Genomic DNA, 10,919 nt, shown 5'->3' with positions numbered 1-10,919 from the left:
TCAGGTGTAACCCTTCTTCAGGACTCTTCAGTGCCTGGCTTGCTGTGTTCTTCCAGCCTCCTGCTAGTCTATTTTCATTTATAAATACAGGCTACCTTACCCTCCTATTTAATCTTTTCCCTCCTGACTACTTTTTTGTTGTTGCCCTGTGTTGGTCTTTGTAAGTTTCCCAATCATCTGGTTTCCCGCTGCCCTTCACCACATTATATGCTTTCTCTTTTGTTTTTCTGCTATTCCTGACTTCCCTTGTCAGCCATGGTGGCCTCATCCTCCCTGTACCATGCTGGTTTTTTTTCCCCTCGGGATGAATCTCTTCTGTACCTAGGTACATGTGACAATAATAAGTCAAATCAAACATAAGGGAGCTCCACCATTCATTTACATGTATTACTGATGATTTTATTTGCTTTCCCTCTGGGTCTGAAGAAATTAATTTTTAAATGGGGATGAAATTGGAAGCAATGACTGCACAATTCAAGAGAATAAGAGTTTTGTTTAACCAACCGCTTTCTCCTTTAATGCCCACATTAAAATATACGTTAACTTAAAGGCTGTGAATGAAAGCATTTCTAATCAAACCGGAACAAGTGATAAACTGGAGGCACACTGTGACTCAGCCGGATATATATATAAAGCAGTGTGGGTGGAAGAGGGGAGGGATTGAAGCTCGGTGAGCGTGTGTTTCAGACTTGGCCTGCACTGAGGGCTGCTGGAGCTGATCCTCCTTGTGTGAAGTTGGGAGCACGGACATGGCAGTGACACTCGGTTACTGGGATATCCGCGGGGTAAGAGAGCAGACGGGAAAGCTAGCCCGGCCGCAGGATCCCAGCTCCAGGGGCTACTCGCTGCATTTACGCGGTGCCTGGAGCTCCGGGCACATTTCATCGTTGGGCCCTTCTCCAGATTAGCAAGAAAACCGAGCGCGGGCTCTGGGACGGTGCCCAAGTCGGGCTTTGTGTTTTCTGCAATCTCATTAATCGGGAGGTGGGGGAATTGCACTTTCGTGCAGAATTTACACGAATCCAGTCCAATTGTATTTTGCGTCATTCTCTCTCCATTTTCAAATTTAAGAGCATTAGGCGTTCCGCTCCTCCGAGCAATCGGGAAGTGCTGAAGAAACTCAGCAGGTCAGGCATTCGGCATGAAGAGAAAAACAGCGTTAAAGTTTAGAGTCCAGTTACAAAAGGTCATCCTTTATCACGAGGCTCTAACTCTGTTTCTCTCCCCATGGAGAATGACTGACCTGCTGAGTTTCTCCAGCACTTTGTGTGTGTGTGTGTGTTTTGTTTCAGATTTCCAGTACACACAGTACCTGTTTTATATTTTAGAGGTTATAAAATGGCGATTATTCCCCCACTCTGGAATTCCTTTCCCCGTGTAGCTCGTGAAGAACCAGAAAAAGCGGCAAACACACAAAGGGCCAGTTGGTAAAGCTCCAATTACTGTTTCTGATGTCAACTCAGCAAAGTGCAACTGCAGCATTATTGTACTAGAGCCCTCTTACAAAGGGCAGAATATAACTTTCCGATAATTATGCGGTACTGAAATGACAAAATAACAAAAGCAGCAATCCAAAAGGATGGTAATAAATACATTGTTTACAAGATATTTAAGTTTGATGAAGGCTATTCAGCCTATCTTAATTAATTGTTAGTGCTAACGTTATACTTTATTCAACTTTCCTTTTTATCAGATTTGCTTTAATTCCAAACATGCCTTTGCTACATTCTTCACTCTATTCAAGATTTGATACAAAGAATATTTCATTTCCAGATATTTCTTTGACAGTTCACTTGGCTGCATTGATATTTCATCTTCTGAAATTTAGAGTTTACAGTTTGTTTATTTTGTGATAACTGTGTAACATTTTTGCAGAACTAGGATTTATCCTGTTTGCTTTTGCTGTGAATATTACTAATGTATCTCTAACTTGTTGGCATTAAACTGAGTGCTCGGTTTTAAATCTGTAACCTTTTAAACAGAGGTACGGAATTCTGTGTGCTTTGTATTGCAATGTATCCATCTTCTTTGGAAAACATTCGTCAAGTTTACAATAACCAAGTAGAAACATCTTGTGGTGCCAACTGTGAGGACTTGGCAGGATGTAAATCTGGAATTTTGATCATCAGGCCATATGATCTAACCAAAGCCATCTTCTGTCTGTGTGTGTGACACACACACAAAGAAATAATTTTCACCCATAATAACAATGACTTTTGCATTGTAATTAAAGGTAAACCTGGCGAAAGTTTGTACTGCAGATGAATAGATAAATGCCCCAGTAACCACACAAATGTATATATTAGGTAGTCCAGTAGTTACAATGGTGGGGGTCAGTTAACTGAATAGCTAGTCTGCAATGCAGAGTAACGCTAGTGTAAGTTCAATTGCTGCGCCAGCTGAGTCAAGATGAGTGGTTCTGGAAAAGCACAGCTGGTCAGGCAGCATCTGAGGAGCAGGAAAAGCCCTTTATCAGGAATGAGGCTGGGAGCCTTGGGGGTGGAGACATAATTAGGAGGGGGTGTGAGGCTGGGGGAGAAGGCAGCTGAGAGTGCCATAGTTGGATGGAGGTGGGGTAAAGATAATAGGGTGGAGCGGACAGGTGGGAAGGAAGATTGTGACATGGGACAGGTCATGAGGACAGTGGGCAATTGGAACTGGGGTAAGGTGGGGTGGAGGGAAACTCGTGAAATTCACATTGATGCCGTGGGGTTGAAGGGTTCTGAGGCAGATCTAAGGGTAAACTTGCCAGAGCCCCTCAAGACTGGAGGGCTACTCTCTCAGTAAATAGGGAGAGAGTGGTTTAACTTGAGGGTCACCACTCCTTGCATACAGAGAGAGCTTGAGAAGGAGAGTCCTTCATGGTAACCTCAGCTGGCGCAGCAATTGAATTTACACTAGTGTAACTCTGCATTGCAGACTAGCTGTTCAGTTAACTGACCCACAGCATTGTAACTACTGGACTAGCTAATATATACATTTGTGTGGTTACTGGGGCATTCATCTTTCTTGGGGATAGTTCTTCAATGACCAGTGTGAAATGGCTATTTCTTCCTCAACCTGCAAGGATCTTGCCATGACTCATCTCTAACAGATCAAGAGTTGTGCTGACACCCTTTTTATTTCAGTTCATCTTTTAAACTGTACCAGTACTGGTTAGTCATTTTAAAACCAGGAACTGCTGGTTAAAATTTGATTAAAGGCAAAATACTGTGGATGCTGCAAATCTGAAACACACCCAGAGAATGCTGGGAAATTAAGCAAGTCTGGCAACCTTTTCAAGAGAAAAACAGTTAATATTCTGTCTGGGCTGTTAGCGCCTGCTGAATTTCTCCAGCATTCTGTGTTTGTGGTTGGTAATGCTTAGCAGGTCTGGGAGCGTTTATGGAAAGTGAAACAGGTAACTTTTCAACTACTAGACAAAAAAAGCACTGCAGATTCTGGAAATTTTTTTTTATTAGCTATTCCAGTAGTTAACATTTAACTCTGTGTATTCTTTTCACAGATGCTGAGTGAAAAAGTATGGTGCTGGAAAAGCACAGCCGGTCAGGCAGCATCTGAGGAGCAGGAGAGTCGATGTTTTGAGCATGAGCTCTTTGTCAGGAATGTGGAGCATCATTTCCACAGATGCTGCCAGACCTGCTGAGTCTTTCCAGCAATTTCTGCATTTAACTCTTCAGCTTTCCTTCAGAACTGGACACATCTTTGAGGGCTTTTTTGTGTTTAAATATTATCTCATTCTGTCTCCATAGGTACTTTTTTTTTAACCTGCTGAGTTTTTGTGATTGTCAGGATTTTGCTTTTTATTCTGGTTGGAGGCATCATAGTTCCAAATACAAACTGTGCCCCCATAGGGTTTGACTCAAAACATTTAGATTAGATTACTTACAGTGTGGAAACAGGCCCAACAAGTCCACACCGACCCTTTTTTTTTGCTTTTTCCAAGTCAGCTGGTTTTCCCTTCTTAAAATTTAACCTGTTGATTTTATTTTAGATGTCTAGCTGTTTTCCTTACACTCCAACAACATGTACAGGTTTGTTCTGTATTGAGAGATATTTGCCCCATGCATCCACCATGGCCTTTTCCTGAATCTGTCCGCACTTGTTCTGTGGTTTAGCTGTGTGCTTTAGGATACTGGTATTTGGCCAGGTGTACCAGTAATATAAATGGAGATTGTTGGGGATTCTACGTGTTGCATTCAAGAGATTAACATTCTCTCACCCCATTTCCCCCCCACGAGAAATAGTTTTGAATTGAATCTCCCTATTGCTAAAATAGACCTGGAGAGGCTCCACAAATACAACCTTGACCTCTGCTGCCAGAGGTGTAATCTGCTTAAATCACATTCACAATTACATGTGTTAAGAAGCCAGTTGATTTTTGAAACCCAATGCAGCAATGATTCCTCTTAATTTGTCTCAAAGCATACTCAGCCATTTCGGACTGTTTCTCTCTCCGCAGATGCTACCAGACCTGCTGAGTCTCTCCAGAATTTTTTTATTTCTCTTCAGTTGTCTTTTTGATACAATTTCAATTGCTTCGAGCAATTCTGTATAATGTGACTTTGTGCATTGCAAATGATTGGAAAATCTTTTAGAAGCAGTGACTTTAGGAACCCATGATGGATCATTATTGTTTTACTTGACTATGTTAATGACACTAAGATCTCTCTCTGATTTAAATCTTTATGTAGTTGGCCCAGCCAATTCGCTTGCTTTTGGAATATACTGGAACAGCATATGAAGACAAGTTATATTCATGTGGAGAAGGTAATTTTTGTCTGTTTGTGAAGTTATATGAAATTTCTGGTTATTCAGGGCTCGTGTGGAATACAGTGTGCATTATGTAAATATGCTCAAAGTAGTTGGGAAAATGTTTTGAGACTATTGGATAAGATAGGTTTATTTGTGCTGGGATTTGGAATATCAAGAGACAACTTGATTACAGTACAAGACCTTGAGGGGTCTTGACAGGGTGGATATGGGAAGGTTTTTCCCCCTTGTGGGAGAACCCAAAATCGGACTGAATGGGAGAGCAGGCTTGAAGGGCAAAGTGGTCTATTCCTCTTCCTAGTTTTATGCCTGTTGAATTAAAGTGGGAGATAATGTGATTTGGGATTGCCCAAGGTTGTTTGAACCACCTGCTGTTGGCATGTCCCAGCTGTTGTATTCCAGTTGTTTTTGGTCTTTGACAACTTATACAAAGAGCCAATCAACTGACTTCCATTGCATTGAAAATGTGTAGAAACAGAGATACCATTGTTGCTCAGACTTGGACTGCATTCGGGCTTGGGATAATAAGTGGGAAGTATGTCCCTTCTGGTCCTTTCACCACAGTCTGCGTTTGGCTCAACTCTACTTTTTTCCTGTCCAAGAGCCATCTCACTTGATTTTTCTGAAAGACCAAAAGTCTGTCTATTCCAGCCTTAAATATGTTTGACAAATTTAGCATTAAGATCTGTGGGGTTGATAATTTCAAATGCTATCATAAAACTGTTACATTCACAACCTTATTTTGCAGTGGTTTGCCCAACTCCAGGTCACTTTGCAACATTTGATAAAGAAACTAATTATCCTGACATATTAAAATGACCTTTGATACCATAAAAATGTTACTGTGTTGCCATAACTATGTGCAGCGTGTTGCTACTGTTTCTAACTTGCTTGTTTTTACTGTATGGAGGAGAGGAAATTATGTTATTTCTTGTTTCCTGATAACATTAGGCATGAACTGAGATACAATCTGAACTGTTTTAGTCCATCTATTTTCCTTGGGGGTTTAGGAATTGAGTATTCGGGTTAGGTATTTGTGCAATTTTAGCTTATGAATAAATCAATGTGTTGGTGTTTCCTAAATATGTTCAAATTTTCCAGCTCCCAATTATGACAAAACGTGCTGGTTTGATGTGAAATACACGCTTGGACTAGATTTCCCAAATGTAAGTGTTGACACAATCTCTGATTTTGCCCTTTCTTGGGGAAAATTGTTGTAAAACTGAAAATAGGGAATTGTAATTTTTTTTTTTAACTCTTGTGATTGTCCAAGCTTTTTAATCCTTCTTCTTTCAAAGGATGTGGTTATCACTTATTGCCCACAGGGCAGTTAAAAATTGATCTCTTTGCTGTGCATCTGCTGTTCATATTTGAGCCAAAGCACAGGATGGCAGATTTCCGTCCCTAAAGGATACTAATAAACCAGATGGGTGTTTTTTTTGTTTTACACAACAATCAGCATTGGTTGCCATTAAGCTAGCTTTAATTCCATATTTTTATTTAGTTCAAACTTCACCATTTACTATAATGAGATTCTAACCAACGCCCCTGGACATTGGCTTGTGCTTCTGGGTGGCTGATCATAGAAACAGACCCTTCAGTCCACATATCCTAGATAACTCCAGTTTCATTTGGCCCATATTCCTATAAATATTTCCTATTCATATACCCATCCAGGTGCCTTTTAAAATGTTGTAATTGTATCAGCCTCCACCACTTCCTCTGAAGCTAATTCCATACACACACCACCCTCTGTGTGAAAAGGTTGCCCCTTCAGTCCCTTCTAAGTCTTTCCCCTCTGACCTTAAACCTACAGCCTCTAGTTTTGGACTCTCACCCCAGGGAAAAGACCATGCTTGCCCTATCCATATTCCTCATTTTATAAACCTATACAAGGTCACCCTTCTGACTCCGATGCTCCAGGGAAAATAGCCCCAGCCTGTTCAGTCTCTTCACTAAAAGAATGCAGTTGCTATCCTTCTTTGTTTCATCAGATTTGGATTGCTGATATTTCTATCCTCTTTCTTACAAGGAATCATCAGTCTCCAATTCTGTTTAAGATGTGCTTACCTTATCTCCTTACTGAAAGATTTGAAATGCCAGCGAATGCTGAATACTTTGAAAATAACATCAATACTAATTAAAAAATATTACTGGTATCTTGTTCATTCACACTTTTTAAGCAACTGAGCTGTAGAAACATCAAGATTTTTAAGAAAATTCATAAATAGCTGGTTGATCTCATTATAAATGGTGTTTCAATTCCCAGTCACTGAATAGTATCTGCTGGGTTTGTGGTAAATAACTTTTCAGAGTTTTTCAGGTACAGCATCCACGTGTCAAAGGGATCAATACAATAATTAATAGTTGTTTGATATTGCTTTTAAGTTTGGGTGGAACAGTGACTCAGTGGTTAGCACTGCTGCCTCGCAGCACCAGGGTCCCAGGTTCGATTCCAGCCTCTGGCGTCTGTCTGTGTGGAGTTTGCACATTCTCCCCATGTCTGCGTGGGTTTCCTCCGGGTGCTCCGGTTTCCTCCCACAGTCCCAAAGATGTGCGGGTCAGATGAATTGGCCATGCTAAATTGCCCATAGTGTTAGGTGCATTCGTCAGAGGGAAATGGGTCTGGGTGGGTTACTCTTCAGAGGGTCAGTGTGGACTGGTTGGGCTGAAGGGCCTGTTTCCACACTACAGGGAATCTAACCTAATCTAATCTAAATTTGCCTGCACAATAATATGGATTTGCATATGAATTTATTTAAACAAACAACCTGTTCAAAGATCCCAAGGATTAGCCCTAGTAAAATGCTGATTATAATAGCGGAAATCTTCGGTTTTATCTTTCGCTAATTGCATCCGTGTTCAAAATCTATGATTGTGTAAAATCTCTCTCTTTCAGCTCCCATACTTAATTAGTGGGGATGTGAAAATTACCCAGAGCAATGCCATCATGCGTTATATTGCAAGGAAACATAATCTTGGTAAGTTTGCTTTGACCAATGGTTCCAAACCTGGGTCTTTTTCTTTGCAGCTTGGCAAAATTTGGTTTGTGTTCCTGTACAATTAAGCTTGTAGCATGCACAGAGACATCGCTCCTTTTAAAATGTGGTCTGCATTTGTGATTTGTAATTTTTTTCTTCCAAAGCTATTTGACTTGTACAATTAATTTTAGCCTAAACTAAGTTATTTTCAATCTCATTTTAATTTAATATTTTGTAAATATCCAAGAACTGCAGTAATATTTTAATAATTCTCTTAACCCTTCCAATGCAAAGTTTATAATCATTCCTTATTAGATGTTCAAGTTACGCTCTCTCAACTATAAGTGGAACAACTTTTGAGTTGTAGGTTTCCAAGCAGATCAATATTTAAAACCAGAGATAGGTTATTTTTCCTGTACATTTCCTGCTCTGATAAACTAATGTACAAGTTGTAATACTGTAGTCTAAGTGTACAGTACTGTGTATTCCTAGCTGATGTATCTTTCAGAATCAATTATATTCAAAAGAAATACTGCATTAATGCCAGATGATTTTGCTGCCATCCAAAATAACAGCAAATGTTTAGTGACTTTGACTAAAAATATTGGTTCTTTCAGCTGAATTTTAATTTCAGGTGAAGCTATTGCACTGTGGACTTCTTGAAAATACAATAACAAGGATGCAAGTCGGGCTTTTAACTTATTTTTTTCTCTTCCCCATCTGCTAGGTTAGGTGTTTTTTGACTCTCTTTTCTGTTTCCATCTGAAACCTGTTTAAACTAGAAAGTAATATATATTGTAATCGCCCTCAGGACACGCTTGTCAAATTACAGTCTGATAATATTACTTGAAACAAAAAGGCATTCTTCTGAATTTTTTAAAACTTCATTCATGGGATGTTGGTGTCACTAGTTAGGCAAACCTTTTATTCCCCATAGTAATTGTATGCAGCAGGCAGTGAATTAAATTTGCAACATGGAAACTCGCTGCTTTCTAAGTTGAGTTTTCTCTTTGTGGAGCGTGTTTGGTAGGAATGGTAGCTGAATACTGAAGAGGTGAGTGGCCATTTATAGGTCATTTAACATTCAAAACTCACCCGCAGTTGGGAACTTGCACTGTGTAGTGAGATTCTCATCACCTTTTGCTTGTGAAAATCTGAAATTGATGCAAAGTGCTCCTGACATTGGGATGGATCTCTCATGTTTCCTGATGCTGCCACCATCTCATTTGGGCCCCTATACAATGCCACTCATTAACGCTAAACGATACTATAAAGAGGTTACTGCATTCAATTTTGGTCTCCCTGCTGTAGGAAGGATGTTGTGAAACTTGAAAGGGCTTAGAGAAGATTTACAAGGATGTTGCCAGGGTTGGAGGATTTGAGCTGGGGCTGTTTTTCCCTGGAGTGTTGGATACTGAGGGGTGACATTGTAGAAGTTTATAAAATCATGAGGGGCATGGATAGGATAAAAAGACTAAGTCTCTTCCCTGGGGTGGGGGAGTGCAGAACGAAAGGGCTTAGGTTTAGGGTGAGGGAGGCAAGATTTAAAAGGGACCTAAGGAGTAACCTTTCCATGCAGAGGGTGGTGTGTGTATGGAATGAGCTGCCAGAGGAAGTGTTGGAGGCTGGTACAATTACAATGTTTTAAAAGGCATCTGGATGGGTAATTGATTAGGAAGGGTTTGGAGGGATATGAGCAAAGTGCTGGCAAATGGGACGGGATTAGGTTAGGCTATCTGGTTGGCATGGACAAATTGGACCGAAGGGTCTGTTTCTGTGCTGTACATCTGACTGTAAATGCCCATTCTCCTACTGTATTCTGGGATTTGATTTAGTGTCATGTTACCTGCTGTAGATTTGTGAATGTTTCATTGTTTTCTATTTGCACTCGGATGAATCTGTGTTTGACCTTCTGCTCGTAGTGGGTGAGACAGAGGATGAAAAGATCCGTGTTGATATGTTGGAGAACCAGTCGATGGATTTCCGCATGGGCTTTGTCCGACTTGCCTACAACCCTGATTTTGTGAGTTGTTATTTCATCAATCAATTACTAAATTTTGCATCTGATTTTTGGTAGATGTACAGTGCGATTGATCTCTTGAGTGTATTGGTTTCAGATGGTGTTGTGCTGATCTTGAATTTGATTACATCGGCGAAATGGCACAAAAATCAGACCATTTGTCCTAGCCACCTCTTTGCCAGTATTAATGTTCCACTTGTAACTCCCCGTATCTTTTATCATCTAAATTGACTTACCATAGTCAATTAGTCCCTCTAGCTGGACTGCTTGTCTGTTTACCCGTTAAATGTGTCCATACAATTCACTTCAACCAATCACTGTGCTTGTGATTCAGACAAAGAAGTTTCTATTGCGTTTCTTGGTAACTATCTTCTTGTGTGTTAAGACCACAAGACATAGGAGTGGAAGTCAGGCCATTTGGCCCATCTAGTCCACTCCGCCATTCAATCATGGCTGATGGGCATTTCAACCAGCTTCCTCATTTCCCCTCCCCCCACCTTGTCTCCGTCAACACCCGGACCAACCAACCCAACCACCCCATAGCCCAACACTTCAACTCCCCCTCCCACTCCAAGGAAATGCAGGTCCTTGGACTCCTCCATTGCCAGACTATGGCAACACGACGGTTGGAGGAAGAGCGCCTCATCTTCTGCCTGGGAACCCTCCAACCACAAGGGATGAACTCCGATTTCTCCAGCTTCCTCATTTCCCCTCCTCCCCCTACCTTGTCTCAGTCAAGTCCTCACTTTCTCCTCTGGGCATTTCAACTCCACCTACCCACATTCTCCCCGTAGCCCTTAATTCCTTGTGACATCAAGAATTTATCAATCTCTGCCTTGAAGACATTTAATGTCCCAGCCTCCACTACACTCCGCGGCAATGAATTCCACAGGCTCACCACTCTCTGGCTGAAGAAATGTCTTTGCATTTCTGTTCTGAATTGACCCCCTCTAATTCTAAGGCTGTGCCCATGGGTCCTAGTCTCCTCGCCTAATGGAAACAATTTCTTAGCGTCCACCCTTTCCAAGCCATGTATTATCTTGTAAGCTTCTCCCCTTAACCTTCTAAACTCCAATGAATACAATCCCAGGATCCTCAGCTGTTCCTTGTATGTTAGACCTACCATTCCAGGGATCATCCGTGTG

At 41.0% G+C, this 10,919-nt stretch overlaps 1 protein-coding gene across 1 annotated transcript in view; it reads left to right on the top strand.

Annotated features, from left to right (window-relative positions):
• The first annotated feature begins 630 nt into the window (after window positions 1-630).
• LOC122563089 (glutathione S-transferase Mu 1-like) overlaps window positions 631-10,919 on the top strand; it is a 29,260-nt gene continuing 18,971 nt past the window's right edge. Inside the window, exons 1-5 of the mRNA XM_043716502.2 lie at window positions 631-785; window positions 4,695-4,770; window positions 5,875-5,939; window positions 7,673-7,754; window positions 9,677-9,777. Of these exons, the coding sequence (XP_043572437.1) occupies window positions 750-785; window positions 4,695-4,770; window positions 5,875-5,939; window positions 7,673-7,754; window positions 9,677-9,777 (360 nt within the window). The 5' untranslated portion in view covers window positions 631-749. The remainder of the gene's footprint in view (window positions 786-4,694; window positions 4,771-5,874; window positions 5,940-7,672; window positions 7,755-9,676; window positions 9,778-10,919) is intronic.

Source organism: Chiloscyllium plagiosum, unplaced genomic scaffold (genome assembly GCF_037043375.1).
Source record: "Chiloscyllium plagiosum isolate Xiang-an unplaced genomic scaffold, Cpla_swu_hap1 HiC_scaffold_26, whole genome shotgun sequence".
Taxonomy (NCBI): Eukaryota; Metazoa; Chordata; class Chondrichthyes; order Orectolobiformes; family Hemiscylliidae; genus Chiloscyllium; species Chiloscyllium plagiosum.
This window is presented reverse-complemented; position numbering and strand designations above follow the sequence as displayed.